This window comes from Arachis ipaensis, chromosome B06 (genome assembly GCF_000816755.2).
Source record: "Arachis ipaensis cultivar K30076 chromosome B06, Araip1.1, whole genome shotgun sequence".
Classification (NCBI taxonomy): Eukaryota; Viridiplantae; Streptophyta; class Magnoliopsida; order Fabales; family Fabaceae; genus Arachis; species Arachis ipaensis.
Genome location: NC_029790.2, coordinates 100,750,021 through 100,774,019, shown reverse-complemented (window position 1 = coordinate 100,774,019; position 23,999 = coordinate 100,750,021). Strand labels below are relative to the sequence as shown.

At 35.6% G+C, this 23,999-nt stretch overlaps 1 protein-coding gene across 2 annotated transcripts; it reads left to right on the top strand.

Annotated features, from left to right (window-relative positions):
• Positions 6,994 to 10,652, top strand: LOC107604736 (adenylylsulfatase HINT1). 2 transcript variants are annotated; one of them, XM_016306395.2, is made up of 5 exons: positions 6,994 to 7,164; positions 7,723 to 7,780; positions 8,801 to 8,890; positions 9,702 to 9,819; positions 10,171 to 10,652. In XM_016306395.2, the coding sequence occupies exons 1-5, from the start codon at positions 7,109 to 7,111 to the stop codon at positions 10,236 to 10,238; spliced, it is 390 nt and encodes a 129-aa protein (XP_016161881.1). In that variant the 5' UTR covers positions 6,994 to 7,108; the 3' UTR covers positions 10,239 to 10,652. The 2 variants fall into 2 exon arrangements, with proteins under 2 accessions (XP_016161881.1, XP_020960320.1); XM_021104661.1 differs by having other exon boundaries at positions 7,152 to 7,328.

The window sequence follows — 23,999 nt, the reverse complement described above, 5'->3', positions numbered from 1 at the left end:
GAGGTAGGTGGGGATCCTGTGGGGTCCACAGATCCTGAGGTGTCAAGGATTTACATTCCTGCACCCATTAGGCATGTAAAATGCCTTTGCACACAACTCTGGGCGTTCAGCGCCAGGTTGGTGCCCATTTTGGGCGTTCAACGCCCATTTGTTGCCATTTCTGGCGTTGAACGCCAGAACCATGCTTGTTCTGGGCGTTCAGCGCCAGAATGCTGCCCATTTTGGGCGTTCATCGCCAGAACCATGCTCTGTTCTGGCGTTGAACGCCAGGCAGATGCTCCTCCAGGGTGTGATTTCTCTTCTGCTGTTTTTGATTCCGTTTTTAATTTTAATATTTATTTTGTGACTCCTCATGATCATGAACCTATAAAGACATATAACTAAGAAAAATATAGTTAGATAAATAAAAATTGGGTTGCCTCCCAACAAGCGCTTCTTTAATGTCAATAGCTTGTCAGTGGGCTCTCATGGAGCCTTATAGATGTTCAGAGCATTGTTGAAACTCTCCAACACCAAACTTAGAGTTTGGATATGGGAGTTCAACACCAAACTTAGAGTTTGGTTGTGGCCTCCCAACACCAAACTTAGAGTTTGACTGTGGGAGCTTGGGTTGACTCTGCTTTGAGAGAAGCTTTTCATGCTTCCTCTCCATGGTTGCAGAGGGAGATCCTTGAGTTTTAAACACAAGGGAGTTCTCATTCCATTGAAGGACTAGTTCACCTCTGTCAACATCAATCACAGCTCTTGCTGTGGCCAGGAAAGGTCTTCCTAGGATGATGGAATCATCCTCTTCCTTTCCAGTATCCAGGACTATAAAATCAGCAGAGATGTAAAGGCCTTCAACCTTTACTAACACGTCCTCTACTTGTCCATATGCCTGTTTTCTTGAATTGTCTGCCATCTCTAATGAGATTTTAGCAGCTTACACCCCATAGATTCCCAGTTTCTCTATTACAGAGAGGGACATGAGGTTTATTCCTGAACCAAGGTCACACAGAGCCTTAAATCTTAGTTTTTTCTTCAGAGTCCTTTCCGGTTCTGGATCTGCTTCAACAAGAATGTTCTTGTCCTTGCTCCTGCTCATATGACAAAGAAGAAGGCACAGAAAAATAATAATAATAGAGATCCTTTATACCACAGTATAGGGGTCCCTTTGTGAGTGGGAGAAAAGAGGGAGACAAAGAATGTAGTGTAATGGAAGAAACACAACTGTGAGGAGGGTAGAGATGTGAGATGAGATGTTAGTAGATGAATAAATAAATAGAGTAAGATGGGAGAGGGAGAATTTTCGAAAATAATTTTTGAAAAAGGGTTAGTGATTTTCGAAAATAGTTTTTGAAAAAGGTTAGTAATTTTCGAAAAATTTTGAAATCAAAAATAAAAATAATTAGTTAATTAAAAAGAAATTTTGAAAAAGATGGAAGGGATTTTCGAAAATGAGAGAGAGAGAGTTAGTTAGGTGGTTTTGAAAAAGATAAGAAACAAACAAAAAGTTAGTTAGTTAGTTGAAACAAATTTTGAAAAGATAGGAAGTTAGGAAGTTAGAAAAGATATTTTGAAATCAAATTTTTTTTGAAAAAAGATAAGATGAGAAGATATTTTTGAAAAGATATGAGAGAAATTAGTTTTTGAAAAAGATTTGAATTTTTAAAATCACAATTAATGACTTGATTCACAAGAAATCACAAGATATGATTCTAGAACTCAAAGTTTGAATCTTTCTTAACAAGTAAGTAACAAACTTGAAATTTTTGAATCAAAATATTAATTGTTATTGTTATTTTCGAAAATTTTATATAAAAATAAGAAAAAGATTTTTGAAAAATATTTTTTAAATTTTCGAAAATAACTAAGAAATTTGAAAAAGATTTGATTTTTGAAAAAGATTTTGAAAAAGATGAGATTTTCAAATTGAAAATTTGATTTGACTCATAAGAAACAACTTGATTTAAAAAATTTTGAAAAAGTCAACTCAAATTTTCGAATTTAATTAGAGAGAAAAAGGGAAAGATATATTTTTTTTGATTTTTTGAATTTTTATGATGAGAGAGAAAAACACTAAAAAGATGCAATGCATGAAATTTTTAGATCAAAACATGTGATGCATGCAAGAATGCTATGAATGTCAAGATGAACACCAAGAACACTATGAAGATCATGATGAACACCAAGAACATATTTTTGAAAAATTTTTAATGCAAAGAAAACATGCAAGACACCAAACTTAGAATTCTTTAATGCTTAGGCACTAAGAATTCAAAAATGCATATGAAAAACAATAAAAGACACAAAACAAAAAATCATCAAGATCAAACAAGAAGACTTACCAAGAACAACTTGAAGATCATGAAGAACACCATGAATGCATGAAATTTTCGAAAAATGCAAGATGCACATGCAAATGACACCAAACTTATGACATGACTCTTGACTCAAATAAGAAACAGAAAAATATTTTTGATTTTTATGATTTTCTAAAAATTTTTGGATTTTTTCGAAAAATTAATTGAAAAATGAAAAATAAGGATTCCAAAATTTTTAATATGAATTCCAGGAATCTTGCATTCTTAGTCTAAAGCTTCAGTCCAGGAATTAGACATGGCTCACTAGCCAGCCAAGCTTTCAATGAAAGCTCCGGTCCAAAACACTAGACATGGCCAATGGCCAGCCAAGCTTCAGCATGTAATTCAGACATGACATGCATGACATACCCTACAGTCGTATAACAGCTGATGGTTGGAAGCCTCAGTCCAAAAGAATTTAGACATGGCTTTACAGCCAGCCAGGCTTCACATGCTTCATGAAACACTAGAATTCATTCTTAAAAATTTTGAATCTAAAATTTTTTCGAAAACAGGTGAGAAAATTTTGAAATATTTTTGAAAATTTTTTGAAAAGAAAACAAAAAGAAAATTACCTAATCTGAGCAACAGGATGAACCGTCAGTTGTCCAAACTCGAACAATCCCCGGCGACTGCGCCAAAAACTTGGTATGCGAAATTGCTACTCAGGTTGTGAATTGTTGTTCGAAATTGATTCCCTGGCAATGGCACCAAAAATGGATGCACAGGACCATGGTCTAAACATATCTTCACACCTTCGCATAACTAACCAGCAAGTGCCCTGGGTCGTCCAAGTAATACCTTACGTGAGTAAGGGTCGAATCCCACGGAGATTATCGGTATGAAGCAAACTATAGTCACCTTGTAAATCTCAGTCAGGCGGATATAAAACAGTAATGGGTTTTCGAAAATAAATAATAGAATAGGGATAGAGGTACTTATGTAAATCATTGGTAGGAATTTCAGATAAGCGAATGGAGATGCTTTTCGTTCCTCTGAACCTCTGCTTTCCTGCTATCTTCATCCAATCAGTCTTGCTCCTTTCCATGGCTGGCTTTATGTGATACATCACCATTGTCAACGGCTACTTTCGGTCATCTCTCGGGAAAATGATCCAATGCCCTGTCACGGCATGGCTAATCGTCTGGAGGCATCACCCTTGTCAATCGCTTCATCTTATCCTCTCAGTGAAAATGATCAACGCACCCTGTCACGACACGGCTATTCATCTGTCGGTTCTCGATCATGCTGGAATAGGATTTACTATCCTTTTGCGTCTGTCACTACGCCCGGCAATCGCGAGGTTGAAGCTCGTCACAGTCATTCAATCATTGAATCCTACTCGGAATACCACAGACAAGGTTTAGACCTTCCGAATTCTCTTGAATGCCGCCATCATTCTAGCTTACACCACGAAGATTCTGGTTAGGAGATCTAAGAGATACTCATTCAGTCTAAGGTAGAACGGAAGTGGTTGTCAGGCACGCGTTCATAGGTAATGATGATGATTGTCACGTTCATCACATTCAGATTGAAGTACGAATGAATATCTTAGAAACGAAACAAGATGAATTGAATAGAAAACAGTAGTACTTTGCATTAATCTTTGAGGAACAGCAGAGCTCCACACCTTAATCTATGGAGTGTAAAAACTCTACCGTTAAAAATACATAAGTGAAAGGTCCAGGCATGCCCGAATGGCCAGCCCCTTTGATCTAAGAACCAGGCATCCCAAGATGGTCAAAAAGACTTCTAATACACTAGTAAAATGTCCTATTTATAATAAACTAGTCACTAGGGTTTACATGAGTAAGTAATTGATGCATAAATTCACTTCCGGGGCCCACTTGGTGTGTGCTTGGGCTGAGCTTGAGTGTTGCACGTGTAGAGGTCCTCCTTGGAGTTGAACGCCAGCTTTTGTGCCAGTTTGGGCGTTCAACTCTGGTTTTAGCTCCTTTTCTGGCGCTGGACGCCAGATTTGGGCAGAAAGCTGGCGTTAAACGCCAGTTTTCGTCATCTATTCTTGGCCAAAGTATGGACTATTATATATTTCTGGAAAGCCCTGGATGTCTACTTTCCAACGCAATTGGAAGCGCACCATTTCGAGTTCTGTAGCTCCAGAAAATCCACTTTGAGTGCAGGGAGGTCAGAATCCAATCACTTAAGATCTATCAGAAATAATCAACAGGCCTTCCTGTGTGGTGACGTGTTACCTCAAATTGGTAAGGAAGAAAGACTGTGATTTCGTCGTCTAGGACTCAACAATTGCAAAGGCTACATGAAGGATATTGTTGTTACCATCTTGTGCCACTGTAATAAGCAAAACACCACTATATTTGCCATAAAAATGTATGTCATCGACGGAGACGAATGGCTTGCAATGCTTGAAAGCCTCCACACAGGCAGGGAAGACACAAAATACCTTGTCAAACATGCTGCAATCACGCACCATGAGGTGTCCATCATAGTACGGTACAACACTAATCTCACCCATCGATCCGGGACAACAACTCAGCTGGGCTTGCAACAACCTCGACACCTTATTGTATGACTCCTCCTAATCACCGTTTATCTATGCAATCACCTTTTGCTTCACCATCCAAACCTTTCTGTACGAGGGTTTGAAGTGATAGCTTTGCCTAACTGCACCTTGTAGGCCAGAGATGCTGACGGACGGGTTGGATTGTATCAACGGAAAGATGATATGGCAGATGAGACTGCTGTCCAACTGTTGGGGGTCCTGCGACATGGTGGGTGCTAAACACGTGTGCGCTCCTTCCACCCTACGCACCTCCCTAACGAAATAAAACATCCGTGGTTGACAGGTACAACAAGCATAACAATGACAATTGAGAATATAGAACACAATGGAACTTCAACTTACCAATATCCAAGATTCTGTCAGAGAGCAATACGGAGACTCCAGGGGCAGCCTGCTTCATGTTGTTGGTGATGCACATGGTACTTTAATCGATCTGACTCCACTACTCGATATTCAGCACTTCTACGAATGCTGTAATTCTTCACATCCTGCATTACTGCATCTCTGCTTTTGAATCTGTGGCCAACCCAAAACTTCACATCATCGTCTAAGTTGTAATCGTCTTCACTCGTGTTGGAAAATGGATTCTTCTCTTATATCGCGTCCAGATCCAACGTAGCGTAGTGACTGGGTACAGATGACAAGACCTGAATTGGGTCCAGGGCAGGCAAAAGATACCGACATGATGCCTCAACGGTCTCTAGTATAAACTCCTCCTCCTCATCATCCTCAGAGAAACCGCTCTCGTTGCTATCCACAACATACTCCTCATTGGAGTCCTTATCGTCAACGTCTATGTCTTTCACTGGACTTGCAACGTGCAGTGGTTTGGGTGCGAGAGGTGGGTCATCCTGGACGAAGTCTGATTAGCCAGATCTACTGCTACTGACGTCACCAACCTCCGCAAAAAGCTCCATCACTTGTTCCGCTATGATTTTCCTATGGATGTCAAACATTAGGCGGACATGCTTGTCGCCATGGAGTAAAAACAGACGAAAACGAAAAATTTCATTTTTTGTCGGTGCTAGCAACCTATAACCCACCCTTTCGATCTTTTTTCTCGCGCTACCACTGACACTACTCAATATCAGATTCTTCAACTCAGATAAATAACTTACTCGCGCGGGTACACCACAGAATGGAATTTTCACACTCAAATATTACCTCATTATCACTATTTCTCAAACGGCAATTCGGATTCACACTTACAACCAAATATCCACTACTACTAGACATTTTAGCTTATTTTCGGAAGAAATAGGTAGAGAGTGAAATATTTGTGGAGAATACAAAGGGTTACACATCCTTTTATAGTTGTTAAAAATTTGTCTTTATGTATCTCGTTTATAGTATAAACATAATAATTATTCACGTATCTTGTTTACAGTCTAAACGAGATAAGGCCACATAGAAATGAAGTGTATATATCGTTTACAGTTACCGTGTAAACGAGATACGTGTAATCTTATCTCGTTTATACTGTAAACAAGATAAGAGATCCGATGTATTTTGGTCAAAACGTTACAAATTGTTTATTTTGGTAAGTAAAATATTTATTTATTTTATTTATTTAAAAAAATCCTAAAAAGGACATGACATTAAATTATAATGTTATTTTTTTATGCATGTTTAATTTTTTTAATATTGTTTCTAGTATGTTTTTTATTTAGTATTTTTTTAATATTCTTAATACTCTTTTTAATACGTTTGATTTTTTTGTTTAGTTTTTTTTTTATTTTTTTTGTGCTTCTGGAGCTTGTACTTGTTCTCCAAATTATCGACCTTGTTCTTGTACTGCTGTCATTTTAGAATATTTCGTTAATTATTTAAGTTTGACCTTACAGTGGAATTTCATTGAAGCTAAATGAAATTTTTTTAAATTCAAATAGGACACCTTAAATCTCAAAAATCAAAACAAAATTTCGTCCAAACATAAAAGACTAATTTAATACTTTACCCAAAAAAAATATTTAGTATTAAAGGCTAAATGTCCAGTCACCAAAATAAAAAAAAGGCTAAATGTCCGTTAATAAAACAGAGAAGTTAAAAAGTGTTATTTTATATGTAAACATCATTTTAAATACAAAATTACTTCTGTATTTAAGTAGAAAAAAATAGATAAACAAAAAAGTAAAGCTTTCAAAAAGCTTGGTGGTGTTTTTCTCCTCCCAAAAACAAAATCAAACGCACCCTTACTCTTCCTTCTATTCTTCCATTGCATTCCATGGCTTCAGAGAAAGAAGCCGCTCTTGCAGCCATTCCCTCTGATGCTCCCACCATGTGATCTCTTCCCCTTCCATCTCATTTGTTTTCTTAACATGCTTCTCAAACTAGCCTCTCCACTTTTTTGTTCATTTTTCCCTGTTTATGTTCATGTTTTCATTTCCTTTGTCAAAGTGTGAAATTCCTATAAAGTTTGCATTTTATGTAGTTTGGATAAATAGGTAATTTTCATTTTTGGACCCCATGATTTCAATAAGAGTTTAATTATGATGCAGTTACAACCTAAAACTTTATATAGTTGTGCAATTATATTCCTCTTTTAGACAACTATTCACGGTGTCAATGCGTAAAAAACAGTTATTTTTGCTGTAATTTTAAGAGATTATATCGTTGTATCCGTTTGCATTTTGAAAGTGGCAGGTTTTTTTAATTAATTCTTTTCTTGAGTTTTTGGCATATTATGAGATTATTACCAGTGTATTTTTACAAGGATTTATGGAAATTGTGGACCAAAATTCCCTCAATTGTTTGAATACCAGAGGCTCTGCATTTTTGTGCTGGAGGTTTAATTTCTAAGTGTTTATATCCTTTCTCTTTTATTCTGTGATGGGACAGATTTGACAAGATCATCAATAAGGAAATTCCTTCTACTGTGGTTTATGAGGATGATAAGGTACTCTCTGAGCCTTTAATCAACTCCTCAACTTAACTATGTTACAGCTTAAGTGAAGTCTGATAGTGCCGTGAATAAATGCAGATAGAGGTGAAAACAGTGAAACAAAGATTTAAAGATGTATTGGAGTTTTGTCTTTTGATCTCTGTTGTTTTTTCTGTCTGGCTCTTCTATATTGATTTTAAAATCTTATTAACATCTATATAGACTTTTTAGTTTATACTTTTTTGACCAGGTAGACATCTAAATTAGTTCAGTGGGCATTCAATGTTAAAATACATAGGTTGTTGTGATAGGATCTTTGAATTGGTTAAAAGAAACTAGTTTTACTTTTACTTGCGAGATTGCCCGTTATAAGTATGAGTCAAGTTCAGAAGTGAAAAATCAGGTTATGGATCTATTATAGGAATACTCGATTTTTTGTACTTAATGTACCTATCAGTTCTTGGTGCTTTGGCTACTACTTTACTATGTTTTCATAAATAACACTTAACCTTTGAAATTCTTATATAGCTAAGATATTTGGAGTTAAATATGCTTTACATTACATATACGTTTTGTTGAAAATAACTGGTTTCTGCTTTTATTGTCAGTCACATGTTTATTTTTTCAATATTTTTTATGTCTTCGTCTCTCTAAGATTGATTCTTTCTTGAAGAATTTAATTACATGATCAGATTGCGATAATGTCCTATCCTCTAGGAACTTAATTCTGTGTAGTTCATTGAACATATTATTTCGTAAATCGTTATTTTTATTAGCAGTTTGGTTGCTTTCTATATGAAGAATGACATAATCTGAAAAAGTAGATTTGCAGAAATTCTTCTGAATTCCATTTACATCTTGTGTGAAAATTTATTAAACTCCTTTTATTTAGTATTTGTATTTTTGAAGTCAGAAGCAAGTATTGATTGCGTGGTTTCAACATTGATTGTAATTCTGATCAAGCTTTGTTATTTGATTTAATGGAATAGGAAATTAACAATTGACACCTTTTAATTTTTACTTCCTTTTCCGCAGGTCCTTGCCTTTAGGGACATAGCTCCTCAAGCTCCTATTCACATTCTAATCATTCCAAAAGTCAGGGATGGGCTAACTGGTCTATCCAAGGTATTTTTTAATTGTCACATTCTGTCCCTTCAATGATCATCTGGACACATGCATCCTGCACAGGCACACACTTGCTCTCACACTCATGCACTCATGGGAAGAATTTCTATCAGTTTGTGCTCAATAACACTGCTATTTTCAATTATAATTGTAGTTATACTCAACATGCTTCATTGTTGTTGTTTACTTCTTCTTAGCGAGATAAATTTTACCATGAAAGCACTATCAGAAACTTATTGATCAATTTTGCTCCTTTGTCCATGATATGCATTTCATGACAATTTTCTTTATAAGGTTATATAACCTATGGCCATATCATAGTTTCTTGTTATTTTCCTATGCAATTTGACCATAACCTAATTAGTCCTGGTAGCAAATTGAGTTCAAAGTTGGACTCCATTCTGAGTTCTGTGTTGAAGTGGAATCTGATTAGCATCACTTGAAAGGAAAAGAACAGAATACAAGGCACTTTTTTATTTTATTGATTTAAGCATCCATCACTCTAATATATGTTGTCTGTTTGTCACATTAAAATATTGGTCTTCTATTTTATGCTGTTTGTTATTCCCTTTAAGGTATTTACAGACATATTTTAATTTGTAAATCCACTTCACATTGCATATGCATCATTCTGGCTGTTTCAATCATTAGCTTGACTTATTTACAAGCAACTTTTAGTATTATTATTATTATTATTATTGAATGGAAACCTTTCGATGGCTTGAAGTATCGCTTACAACTGTTCTACTGTGTCTAGGTTAGGTCTTGTGTTTATATATTAATCTATCAATTCTCATGGTATTGTTTCCAGGCTGAGGAGAGGCACACTGAGATTCTTGGCCGCCTTCTCTACACCGCAAAACTGGTTGCAAAGCAAGAAGGCCTTGACGATGGCTTCAGAATTGTAATCAACGATGGACCAAAAGGCTGTAAGTGTTCCCATCAATCTCAATATGAGAACTCTTATCAAATCATCTTGTATGAGTTATGGTTATTATTAATATTATCAATTTTGGGAACTTTTATGATCGTCTTCTTTGAAGTTTGGTCAAATTCAATGGCCTCCCATTTCTAAAAGCATACATTGACCTCCTTTAATATTTGGGTAACAAAACACTTGTTTCCACTCTTGTATTTTGTAAAATATTATACCAAAGACCTTCGAAAATATAACACTAAGCTGCTTACATTAAACTCTTTGGGTGAAGCACTTCCTGAACCCTGCTTACGCAGGATGCTTGTTTGTCGGACTGTCTTTATTGATGGTTTGTTTTTGGCAGGCCAATCAGTGTACCACATTCATGTGCACCTTCTGGGAGGGCGACAAATGAACTGGCCCCCTGGCTAAAACCTCCTGTGATTGAAGGGCTATCTATCAATAACGAATTCAAATTACCAAGACACTATGGTGATGAGTTGGATTGTCTATTCTAATCTATGTTTAAATTGGTGTGTTTAATATTTGATGAAGTGAAATTCTCTAGTTGTTACTATTATCTATGCCATTATATTGGTCAATCCAACATTAGTATCATGATTGTAGGTTGTTTGTGGATTACCAGATGCTGCAAACTTGTCTTGTATTACCCCCTGTTTAGGTAAAATAAGAAAAATGTTAGAGGGCCATCAGAATTTATTGTTTTTGGTCATCAATGTCTAAAAGTGTGGGATAAAGTATCTCCTTGGATTACTAAACTAAAAAAATTGGGTTGATGGTTAAAAACAATAAATTCTGATGATCCTCTAGCATTTCTTGGTAAAATAAATTTTAGATTGATCTAGTGACTAGGAGTTTTGAAAGTATGCATGATGCCTTAGATTTACTTCGCTATTCTCATGTTACACACTTGCAATCAATCAAGATTGAATTAGCTCATCAAGTTAACGGGATGGAATTAAAATGCTTGAATTGTTAATAATAATAAACGATTCATGGAATATTAGAAAAGGAGTTTAACTCATTTCAAAAATTAGTTAAGAGGTTAGGATTGTCTTTTGGACTTCATATAGAAATTGAAAAACAATGAAATTAAGTAACACATTAGTTTGGATTGATTGCACGCAACATTTAGCCAATAACTAGTATTTTTATTCGTAATAATATTATGCGAACATACATTTTTTAAAATTACGTCGGTCTTGACATTATAGATTATGGCACAAAAAATTTATAACATTAAATTACTTTTATAGAAAGGTCATAAGGGATAAAAGTCTCCATCGGTTAAGAAGGTTAGGATTTTTGCAGATAAGAAAAAATAAATAATAAATTTTTTAGTTATTATTTTCATATGAAAGAGTTTAATTTTTTACTAATAATTAATTTTTAACACTTGTTTGTATATTTTAATTGTCAAATTTGTAATTAGTCTTTGAAAATGATATATAAAAGAGATAGAGTGAGTGAAGTAACGAGAGAGATAGAGAAAGAAAGAGACCGGAGAAAAACTCTTTAATTTTGGAGAAAAAGATTTGATTTCAATTGTAATAAAAAAATGATATGTGACATATTTTGGATATAAAATTAATAATTTTTAATAGATGAGAGTACAATAAATTTTTGTGACAGAATAAAATGTTATTAGCTAACGCATAGAATTTTATTCCCTTCTTCATGATTAAGATTAAATGATCATAACTTTATGGGTGGCTTCTGCGGAGTAAATATTGGGTAGCAACCGTAAACAAGTGGTGGTTTTTTGGTTGTCTACTATATCTCCTAATTCGATAGGTTAAGAATTAATCCGTTGTAAATTTGATCTTTATTTAAGAATCTGTTACTAAGTGACCCTCAACCAACCCAAATTGGTCTAAATAAGTACTAGTATTAATCCGTCGCAGATTGAAATTCCATTTAAGAGTTTGCTACTAGTCAATGAGTTGCTGCATGTACAAAACGAGATTCGAATTCCCACACTTATTAAACAGACTAATGAATTAACCATTGTATCAATCCAACTTGGTTTTTTTTTTTTTTTTTGGTCAATAATCCAACTTGGTTTAAGCAAGTACTAGTTATTAACAAGTACGTACTAGTTATTAGGGAACTATATCACCCTCTTAATAAGCCCATAAAACAGATGTTGACAAAAAAAAGGGTGGATTTAAGTCAACTACCCAACAACCACAACTAACTTTTGCAAACCCATATCCAAAATAATCCAAATGTATAGTTCTTAGCAACACTAATAATGGAACATTATTAACTTTCTAAGCCTATCACCGCCAGCATAATTCTCTGTATTATTTAAGCGAAGCATGCTTTAGTGAATTTGTTATATTAATTGAAGAGCTCGGGTTTTTCATTTTCATTTTATTTTCTATGTCATGGCTTCTCTTGTACTTCTTGTGTCTTCATTTGTAAGTCCAAAGATTAAAATCTATGCCTTAAATGTTGCTAGTGATACTATAAAAGATGATGCTTCAAGCTTGCATGGATGGGGAAAGCAAATACAGAGAGATGGCTGTGACAATGAGTTGGAGGAAGAGTTAATGGCGGAGAAGATTCTACAAGAGCCTAGAGTTTGTATAGATTTGATTTAGCCATAATACCCTCTCTGCCTTTTTAAATAATTGTCTACTTGGATGAAGTAATATATTAAATAAAGATGAAAACTTTGATGCAGTTATTTTCATATAAAGTTGATAGTTGAGAACTATTAGATAATAATTTAGTTAAACATATCAAATCATCTCATGATTTTTAACTAACAACTTTACCTAAAAATAACTACTAGTAAATTTTCATTTTAAATAAATCGATGCATCACCACTTGTTCAAATTGACAGTTATGCGGGAGTGTATACAAGGTTAAATGATCCTTCTTTACTTTGTAGAATCTATCATTTTAAAATATTAAGTTTGTGAACAATTTCACTGTTCAGTTCATGTAATTTTTCTTTAATTACGTATGGATGTTGTTTGTGTTGAATGTGAGTCTTAATGGTACTTTATGAGCCATATGAACATATCGTAACCTCTATTTTGATACAAACTAAGCCTGAAAATTGTGGCCATAGTTAAAACTTAAAACCGACAATGATGTGACACGGGTTGTGATAGTTATTACTTATTAGTCGCTTCATACAAGTTCATTAGCTGAAAATTATGGTGGCTCAAAATTTTTCATAACGTAGTGAGAATTCAGAGTTTCAGACGACCTGTAACTTGCCTTTGTGCTTTGTGGCAGTTTTACCGGCATAACATGATTCTTATGGTAGCCAAGAAAATGCCATATTTGTGACGAAATTGTGGTGGTTTGCACTGCCATTTTCATCAAGACCATAACTTGAAAGTTGTGACGTTTAAAACTGTCGTGTTCTTAAGCAAACTGTGGTGTTTAGAAACAATGAAAATGCTAGGGATCAATACTTTTTAGGGAAAAAGAAAAATAAAGAGTTGGTAGTGTTGACTCAAATAGAGTAAACCACAAAAAGTCTCTATTATCAATTGCTGATAAAAGTACCTACCAATTTTGAGAACGATCAAAATACCTTCAAATTTTTTAAAACGTGACAAAAGTACCTAATTATAAAGAAATGTACCGAAGTTTTTGTTGTCAACAACGTCAACATTTACATCATTCATCACTGGAGTTTTGAGGAATCATTATTTCTTGTTCTGATTGGTCATGTAACCACCAAGTATCTTCCTCCCCTATTTTGGTGTTAAAGGTCAAATTCTCCATTCTCTCAATTGATGGTTGATACTATTTATGGTTTAAATAGTGAGCTGATATAACTAGTTCCTACATCAATGACGGTGTTTAACAAGAGGAAGCCATAGACTACACTATACGACATGATAAAAAGGTGGAAGCATTATCAAAATTGGTTGAGAAATTAGTGGTGTTGAGATAGGGAATTTGTTTAGTGTCATGACTGGTTTTTGGGGGAGAGGAAGATTTGTTGTGCTCTGTAAGTGTGGTGGTGTGGAAAGAGAAAACGTTGGGTAAAGTAAGTGCAAAAGAAAAGTAAAACTGGAAAAGAACAAAGCAAACAAATTTTGTCTTTAGAAAATGAAAAATAAAAATAAATTTTTAAAAAATAAAAAACAAAATTTTTTTAAGAGTAATTCTCCACATACAAGTGATTTTCCATATAAGTCATACAAGTCATTTATAAATACGTCGTTTCACATTTTTTTTTTGTGCCTCTTTTTCTTCTTCTTCTTCTTCTTCTTCTTCTTCTTCTTCTTCTGTAACGCGCGTGTTAGGCCCAACTTGTAAGACTTGTAAACAAAAATGACTTGTATATGTAGCACTCCTCACCTACATCTTAAATTCTAAATTCTTATTGAATTTAAAAAATAATAATTTAATTTTTAGTGATGACAAACATCTATATTTAGTTGGATTAAAAGTCCAAAAATGAGTTTGATATGTATTTTATTATGTAGGTCCATATGAGAGTTGAAATTAGAAAAAAAATGATTAAACTTCATTGCGCTAATTTTTGGATACTATATTGGACTAAGAAGCTGCCTTTGTTGATCCAACACACACATTCATGAAGGCTTATAGCTGCTGCATTTTGTCCATGTGATTTTGGATAGGAAATGAAGTTGGAGAAATGGGTTCTCTTCAAAGTGAATTAAAAATAATTTTTATCGAATGGTTGAAGGAAAAAAGATCACAACTTAGAGTCAAAGCAATAATCAAATAGTTCTGATTCAAGCAGTATAACAAGATTAAATGGCCTCCAAGATAAAGCAGAAAACAGGGACAGCAAACCTGCTCTCTTTCGAAGTATGATCCTCTGCTGAAGTTGCAATGTTCCTATGCAAATTCGCACCTCCACTACCTTTACATTTCTTCTCTGATTCTAGGAGAAGAAGACAAGCTATACATCGTCCTTATAGTACGTGTGACAGAACCACGTGCTGGACGTATCAGAAAACACTGGGGCGATTTCTGGGCTCCTTTTGGCCCAGTTTTCGACCTAGAAAATACAGATTAGAGGCTGTAGAGTGGGAGAATCATTCATTCATTCATACAACAATTCATTCACAAAAATTTTAGGTTTTAGATGTAGTTTTCTAGAGAGAGGCTCTTTCCTCTCCTCTCTCTAGGTTTTAGGATTTTAGGTTTAACTTTCCTTAATCTCAAATTTCTACTTTGCTTTAATTTAGTTTTCTTCTACTCTTATTAGTTCTAGCACTTTAGTTTATCTATTTCTCTTGTTGGTTTATTTATCTTCCCAATTTAGTTTATGAATTCTCATGTTAGATTTGATTTTCTATTTAATTCAAGTTGAGGTATTTCATATTTATTGCTTCTTCTATTATTTGTGAGTTATTGATGTTTGCAATTGATCGTTTGGATTTAATATTCCTTGCTAGTTTTCTATGTTTTTATGTTGTGCCTACCAAGTGTTTGATAAAATGCTTGGTTGGATTTTAGAGTAGGTTTTTCTCCTCTTGGCTTTGGTTGAGTAATTGAAGACTCTTAAGTTATCAAACTCCTTTGTTGGTTGATAATTGAAAGTTGCTAGTTGGTTTGGATCCCTCTAAAGCTAGTCTTTCCTTAGGAGTTAACTAGGACTTGAGGAATCAAATTGATTCATCCACTTGACTTTCTTTCATAGTTAGAGGTTAACTAAGTGGGAGCAAAGGACAATTCTTATCACAATTGATATGGATAACTAGGATAGGACTTTTAGTTCTCATACCTTGCCAAGAGCCTTTCTTAACTATTAGTTTAATTCTTGCAATTTACCTTTCTTGTTCCTTATTCAAAACCCCAAAAATATACTTTTCCATAACCAATAATAACTACACCTCCCTGCAATTCCTTGAGAGACGACCCGAGGTTTGAATACTTCGGTTATTATTTTTATTGGGGTTTGTTTCTTGTGACAAACAATTTTTTTTGCTTGAAAGGATTCTTTGTTGGTTTAGATACTATACTTGCAACGAGGATTTATTGTGAAATTCTAAACCGTCAAAAATTCGTTCGTCAAAAAATGGCGCCATTGCCGAAAAAATTACAAACGTGTGCCTTATTATTGGTTATTGTGAATATTGTGAATAATTTTGCTTTTTCGTTTCTTTGTTAGTTGTTTCTAGTTTTAGGAGTTTATTCTCATTATTTTCTTATTAGTTTTTGTTTTTACTTTCTTTTGTTACTATGAATTCTCACCCCTTTGGCTATGAGTTTGGTTCAAATTATGTTGTAGGGAATGAAAGCTATAATGAGAACATGCATCAAGGTTAGAACAATCAAAGATGGGAGGAGTCACGAGGATTTCATCAACCCTTTCGGCAACAACATCCTCCAATGTGCCATGAGCAACAACCATTCTACGATGCATCCCAAGACAATGGTTATGGTGGACCTTTTCGTGACAATCTACCCCCACCAATTTACTATGAGCAAGAGCCATTCCGAGGTGCGTACCAAGACAATGGATATGGTGGACCTCCTTGTAGTTACCAACAAGCCCCACCATATACATATGAACCCCCTCCTCAACATAGTTTTGAACCACTATACTCACAAGCCCCTTTCCACCATTCACCTCCAGGTGACCCTAACCCTTATCCACCATACCAACCACCACACGAACCATATGAACCATACCCAGAACCACCACCTTAATATTCACCATCTCCATACCCTTACCAAGAAGAACCACCTTCCTATTATGAACCCTCTCTCCAAAATGATGAACCCTCCTATCCACCCAAACCCCCATTGGATGACAACACCCTTAATGTTATTCGCCAAGGGCAAATAAAGTTTCAAACCACACTTACCTCTGCTTTCACTGGTCTAACCTCCACTCTTCAAGCTCTTATATCCCGCATGGATCAATCCTTTACCCCCAATACTCAACCCTCAAGCTCTGGTGTACTTACTTTTCACCCATCTCCAGCAATCCAAGAGCAACATGATCCCAATTACGCTATTGACACAGAACAAGAGAGAAGGGATCGTCTTAGGGACGTAATGGATCGGTTTCACGCATACATACTTCAAGAGAAGCAAGAGGAGGCCAAAAAGGTGGAGGTAGGAGAGACCCTTGAAGAAAGTTGTCAAGAGGTGGAAGTTATCAAGGAGGAGCTGGATTTTGTACTAGAGCAAGTGGAGAATGCCAAAATTATTGAAGAAGAGGAAGTGGTCAAGGACTTAGGAGATGCAGAACCTCCATGGGAAACTCAAGTCATAGAACCTTTTTCCAAGACGTTTGAATTTGATGTTGAGGAGGGTGTACAACCTCTAAGACATGTCATGGTTGAAAACTTGGAGGAGGTTGATCATGAGATGGGTTCAATAATTAATGAGTTTTTACCTACAATTGAACCCTCTCCCATTGAACTAGAGGAAGAGGTTAATGTTGCAGAAGCTTGTCAAGAGGTGGAGATCATCAAAGAGGAGTCCAAGAGAGTGAAGCATACATTGGCAAGGCCGCCACTGGAGATACCTTCCCCCAAGCCATTACCATCCAACACAACATTCAAGTGGGTAAAATTCTTATCCTTAAACTCTACCTTTCCACTTGAATATGGTCTGCTTGAAACAGATGGACAACTTAGAGCTATCTACAGTTTTAAGAGTAAAAGGAAGATGGTTAGTGGTTGGCAACACCATCCTAGGTTCGTTATGGTTGGAAGCTCAAGGCCTAATTGCAAAGGTTGGTACAATTCTCAATTGATTGGGTCTAGGAGGATGTTTGGGTGCTTAAATGAGAATTTCAAGGCTAAACCACCTGGATGGGATCGTGATAATCAACTTAAAGACGGGTGTAAAAATAAGATTTGGGATGCCGGCATACAAGAGGATCAACTTTGGGAGCTCAAAGCTTGTGGAGAACTTCATCAAGGCTTGGTGAATTTATTTGGAGATGTTGAAGCTTATTGGAAGTCCAAGCATTGGTGGCAGTTTCAAAATGAGTTCAAGCACAAGCCACCATGACAAGGAGCTCACCAAATGTCCAACTTAAGGACTTTAACTAAAAGTGCTAGGTGGGAGACAACCCACCATGGTATGATCGTTACTTTTTTTTTATTATTAGTTTTATTTTATTTTTTTCAGTGTTTATTTATAAAATTCTGCATAATCACCTGCATTCTACATAAAAAAAACGCTTTCGACGCGCAAGCGTCTACGACGCGCACGCGTCATATGTGTATGCGCAAATGAACAGAGAGTTGCGATGGAGACGCACGGGAGGGGTGCATGGCGCACAAGCCACACCACGCGTACGCGTGCCTCATGCATACGCGTCCCCTGCAATTTTTTCAACCCACGCGTAAGCGTCAGCGACGCGTACGCGTGGGCATGAAAATCGGCGTAAAAAGCGAATTGAATAGAAAGTTGCGCTGCCACTATACGGGAATCCTGTGAGTTGTCACGCGTACTCGTGACGAACGCTCGCGCGTCACTTTTCTTCTTCGGGCACCCACGCATACGCGTCGCATGGCCATTTCAGTTTGCACGCATACGTGTGATGCGAGCGCACGCATCGCGCCCTGTTTTTCATTTCTTACTCCTTTTTCTTCTTTTCTCACTTTCTTCTCATCCTTATTCTCTTTCATTCTCTTTTACATACTGCATTTGCATACTTTCCTTCATTGCATTTTAATTTTATTCATATTTTTATCTCCTTTTCTAATTTCCTATTTTACCATTGGTGTTAAATGTTCTTATTCAACTATTGTATCTTTTCTGATATTATTTTGGTGCTCAGTGACTTGTTTTACACTGTTGGGTGATATTATTTATCTGTCAATGCCAATCTTTTATGATACCTGTGTTCCTTTTGCATTGACATGAATTTATACTGTCTTTCATTACTGATGAGCGGATAATTTATACGCTTTTTGGCATTATTTTTAGTATGTTTTTAGTAGGATCTAGTCACTTTTAGGGATGTTTTCATTAGTTTTTATGTTAAATTCACATTTCTGGACTTTACTATGAGTTTTTGTGTTTTTCTGTGATTTCAGGTATTTTCTGGCTGAAATTGAGGGACTTGAGCAGAAATCAGATTCAGAGGTTGAAAAAAGGACTGCTGATGGGATTCGACCCTTACTCACGTAAGGTATTACTTGGACGACCCAGTGCACTTGCTGGTTAGTTGTATCGAAGTTGTGACAATTATGTATTGAGATCAGAGCACCAAGTTGCTCACGTTGCCGGAGATTGTTTGAGCCTGGACATCACAATTTCGTGCACCAAGTTTTTGGCGCCGTTGCCGGGGATTGTTTGAGTTTGGACAACTGACGGTTCATCTTGTTGCTCAGATTAGGTAATTTTCTTTTTATTTTCTTTTCAAAAATTTTTCAAAAATATTTCAAAATCTTTTCACCTGTTTTCGAAAAAAATAAAAATGTTTTCAAAAATAAAATATTTTTATTCAAAATTTTTAAGAATGAATTCTAGTGTTTCATGAAGCATGTGAAGCCTGGCTGGCTGTAAAGCCATGTCTAAATTCTTTTGGACTGAGGCTTCCAAACCATCAGAGGTAAGTTACATACTTGATAAATGATGAGCAGCAATTTGTTATCAAGAGCAATATACTCTGGTGTTACACTGTGCCTTCTTCTTTGTCATATGAGCAGGAGCAAGGATAAGAACATTCTTGTAGAAGCAGATCCAGAACCTGAAAGGACTCTGAAGAGAAAATTAAGAGAAGCTAAAATACAACAATCCAGAGATAACCTTTCAGAAATTTTCGAACAGGACAAGGAGATGGCAGCCGAAAATAATAATAAAATAAGGAAGATGCTTGGTGACTTCACTGTACCTAATTCCAATTTACATGGAAGAAGCATCTCCATTCCTGCCATTGGAGCAAACAACTTTGAGCTGAAACCTCAGTTAGTCTGTCTGAGTTATCTAAGATGTCATTGGATACCTCTGCAGGTGGATCCATTCACCTAAAGAAAACGCCTGCAGAAGCTCAAGAACTCATTGACATGGTTGCTAATAACCAGTTCATGTACACTTCTGAAAGGAACCCTGTGAGTAATGGGACGCCTATGAAGAAGAGAGTTCTTGAAGTTGATACTCTGAATGCCATATTGGCTCAGAACAAAATATTGACTCAGCAAGTCAATATGATTTCTCAGAGTCTGCATGGAATGCAAGCTGCATCCAACAGTACTCAAGAGGCATCTTCTGAAGAAGAAGCTTATGATCCTGAGAACCCTGCAATAGCAGAGGTAAATTACTTAGGTGAACCTTATGGAAACACCTATAACTCATCATGGAGAAATCATCCAAATTTCTCATGGAAGGATCAAAAGCCCCAGCAAGGCTTTAATAATGGTGGAAGAAACAGGTTTAGCAATAGCAAGCCTTTTCCATCATCAACTCAGCAACAGACAGAGAACCCTGAACAAAACGCTTCTAATTTAGCAAATCTAGTCTCTGATCTATCTAAGGCTACTGTAAGTTTCATGAATGAAACAAGGTCTTCCATTAGAAATCTGGAAGCACAAGTGGGCCAGCTGAGTAAAAGGATCACTGAAATCCCTCCCAGTACTCTCCCAAGCAATACAGAAGAGAACCCAAAGGGAGAGTGCAAGGCCATTGACATAAGCAAAATGGCCGAACCTGTAAGGAGCGGAGAGGACGTGAATCCTAAGGAGGAAGACCTCCTGGGACGTCCAGTGATCAATAAGGAGCTTCCCTCTGAGGAACCAAAGGACTCTGAGGCTCATCTAGAGACCATAGAGATTCCATTGAACCTCCTTATGCCCTTCATGAGCTCTGACGAGTATTCCTCTTCTGAAGAGAATGAGGAGGTTACTGAAGAGCAAACTGCCAAGTTTCTTGGTGCAATCATGAAGCTGAATGCCAAATTATTTAGCATTGATACTTGGGAAGTTGAACCTCCCTTGTTCATCAATGAACTAAGTGATCTGGATCAACTGACATTGCCTCAGAAGATGTATCACCTTCATTTGGTTTCTAAAATCTGAGAGGGTAGGATTCTGATTTTTGGGTTGCAATTTGGGGGTTTGGTACAAAATCCTTTGAATTCGTGAATTGATGAACATGCATGCTAATCTTGCGGCGCAGGAGAACTCAGAATTTGCTGGTTTCATTCCGTTATTGCTGCGGCACAGCAGAACTCGTGAATTTGGGATTGTTGCGGCGCAGGAGATCGAACTCGTGAATTTGGGATTGGGGTTTCATTCCGTTTACGCAGGTACTTTATAGGTTAAAGAAAAATAGCAAACATTTTTGCACCCCAATTTGATGAACGAATGATTGTAGGATCAATTTGTGGTCAAATGCTATAAATTAGTAGTAATCCATGAAAGAGTTCCCAAACTGTGAAATACACTTGTGAAAGTTGATTATATGTCTTAATTCTGGGTTTGATACTACAAGAAAAATACCCATTCAGCCACACTTTTTTTAAGCTACATTTGAAAAGTGTAGCCTATTCCTCCTTTTTGCGGGAGAATAGGAATCACATTTGTGGCATCACTTGAAAAGCGATGCCTTAGATATTATAAAGATCACTTATAAAGCGTAGCCTTAACTTAAGAGTTATGGGTTCACTTTTTACACCAAAGAAAACACTTTTAAAGTGTAGCCTATTTATCATATTTCAGGTGCATTTTAAAAGTGTTGCCTAATGTATTTCAAGTCAAATATGTCAACACTTAGTAAATTTTTTCACAATATTTCACCAAATATATATACAAGCACGCGTACAGTAGACACTAGACACTTAGGCAAATAAAAACAAAATAACACACTTAGGCAAATAAAAACAAAAATAACATGGCCATAGACACTTAGGCAAATAAAAACAAAATAACATGGCCACTGAACTCACGATCCCTAGCTAGCTAATCACACTCCCTTCATCACCCCCAAATCAGAGAAGACCACTGACGGCGTCAACCCTCACGGCGTCACCGCATTGATTTGTAGTGTTTTCTGGGGTTTTGGTTGGACAACGACATTTTTTCTATTGATTCTATACTATCATGTTGAGTTTCTTGTAAAAGATGAATTCATCTTTTTTATTGAGTTGTTCAAGAGTTGCATCATTTTAGGATCTCAAATAAGTTTTTACAGGCGTAAAATGTTGATGTTAACTTGTCTCTTCTCTCAATAATAGTGAGTATGGTAAAGATAAATAATTGTGACGTCAGATTTTTTTTTTTATAACAATTTCGTCGGTTTTTGTTGTGTAATTAAGTCTGACGATTGCTCTTGAAAAAAATATTGTTTTAGCTCTCTCTTTATTTGGAATATTTTGCGTTCTGAATTTTTTTCTTAAAAAATTGGTTTTTGTTTAGAAGTGTGGTTATAAGATAGTTGATATTAAAATTGATTCTATATGAATACTTTCTTGTTGCTTTAATTTGATTCCTAACAACTGTCTTGTGTTGATAGTAATTTACTTGAAAATTAGAAAATTATCGTGTCTTAATTGAGAAGTTCAATTTAATCTTATTCAAAGAGAAGTTAAATGTTGTAGCTAATTTATTAACTTAAAAATGATCTAAAAATTATAAATAGAGAGGAGGGAGACAAGAAGTGAGAATATAGAATGATTAGGGGAGCTAATAAGAACTATGGGCTCTTATCCCTGAAGGTAGACCCTCACAGATAAAGCACCCACTTATTTCCTCTGCAATTGGTTGTCTTCTCAGTATCATAACATCAACTTACTATATAGATAAGATAAGAAAATAGTTTTTAGTTTGATTGAGATTGTTCAATATTCCAAGCAAACTGAATATACTCTTTAATAAGAAATTTGAAGCGTAGCAGTGAGCAGTGAAATCTAAACTGAAATCACAGATATTGATATTGTTAGGGATAAGTACTAACTTGCCTTGTTTTGAGGGCATCAGTGGCACAGATCAATAATAAAAAAGCCGCCTCAGAGAAATCTCATGAATTTTGGTCCCTTTTAAGTGGTAGTTTTGTTTGTTTATTACTTTTGAGAATAACTTTGATTAGAAAACATAATAGTAGTAAGTAGTAACAGAGCAGAGCAACACATGGAGGCAAAATTTTGGTAGCATTTATTAAGGTAATGGTAATAATGTGTTAATATATCAGTCTTCACGTTATTATCATACTCTATCACTTGATAATAATTCACATCACTCACTGTCTCACTCTGCCCACCTCCATCTATTTTCATAACTTTACTTTTATTTTTTAAAGTTAAAACTTCCAAGGTTATATTATATCACAGGATCTGCTCCGCAACAACTTCAAATTCGTGACTTATTGAGATTTATGATAATATTTTTATTCTTAATTATAAGTCGTTTAATAGTCAAACTGGTCCATGTGAAAAGATTTACGTTAAAGCATCCTGATTCTTTTCACTATTCTCTAAATGTATTTCATTGTCTGCTGCTGCATGGATGACCCATGTGGTTTGCATGAATGGCTGCCAAGTTCATGGCTTACCAGTTACCAGGATAATATTTTGATTAGCTCATGACTTACCATTAAATCGTCTCACTTCTACTGACCTGAATTGAGTTTTGAGAAGCAAGATTGCTTCCTTTTATTATTAGTTACTCAGTTACTCATGCTTTGGATTTGAATTTTGGGCTGTTATCAGATTGCTTTTATTTTCTAAATAAGTTACCGACCTGAATTGAGTTTTTTTATTTTTTTCCCCCTTACATTTTAATTATATCAGTTTAGAATTTATAAAAATAAATCAAGAGTAAATAATATCATAGTCTAATCTCTTAGAATTTTACTTGGTAACAAACAGATTGAAGTTTTTGGTTAAAGCTCTCAAGTGGATTTTGTCAAAACATTGATCGTGTCATGGCAAGGTACAATGCATACTTTTTTTTTTCACTTTATTATTATGCTATTAATTCATGTGTAGCTCCACTTTGATTGCTTTATTAGTTATGAAGTTGCAATTTAACTTATTATTTATGTACTATAAATTCTTTGTTTTCCTTAATTTGTTTTGCTTCAGCGAGTTTCTAGTAAAATGTTTAGAGAATTACTTCTAAAGATTAGGAACTATTTCCTAACCTAACTACAAGGCTATGAAGTCCGTCTCATAGCCCATGCCCCTTATATTTCATAACACCCTTCCTCCTCTACTCTTGTTATCTTCACTTTGCGACCCCTTATAAATTTTTCTCCAAAAA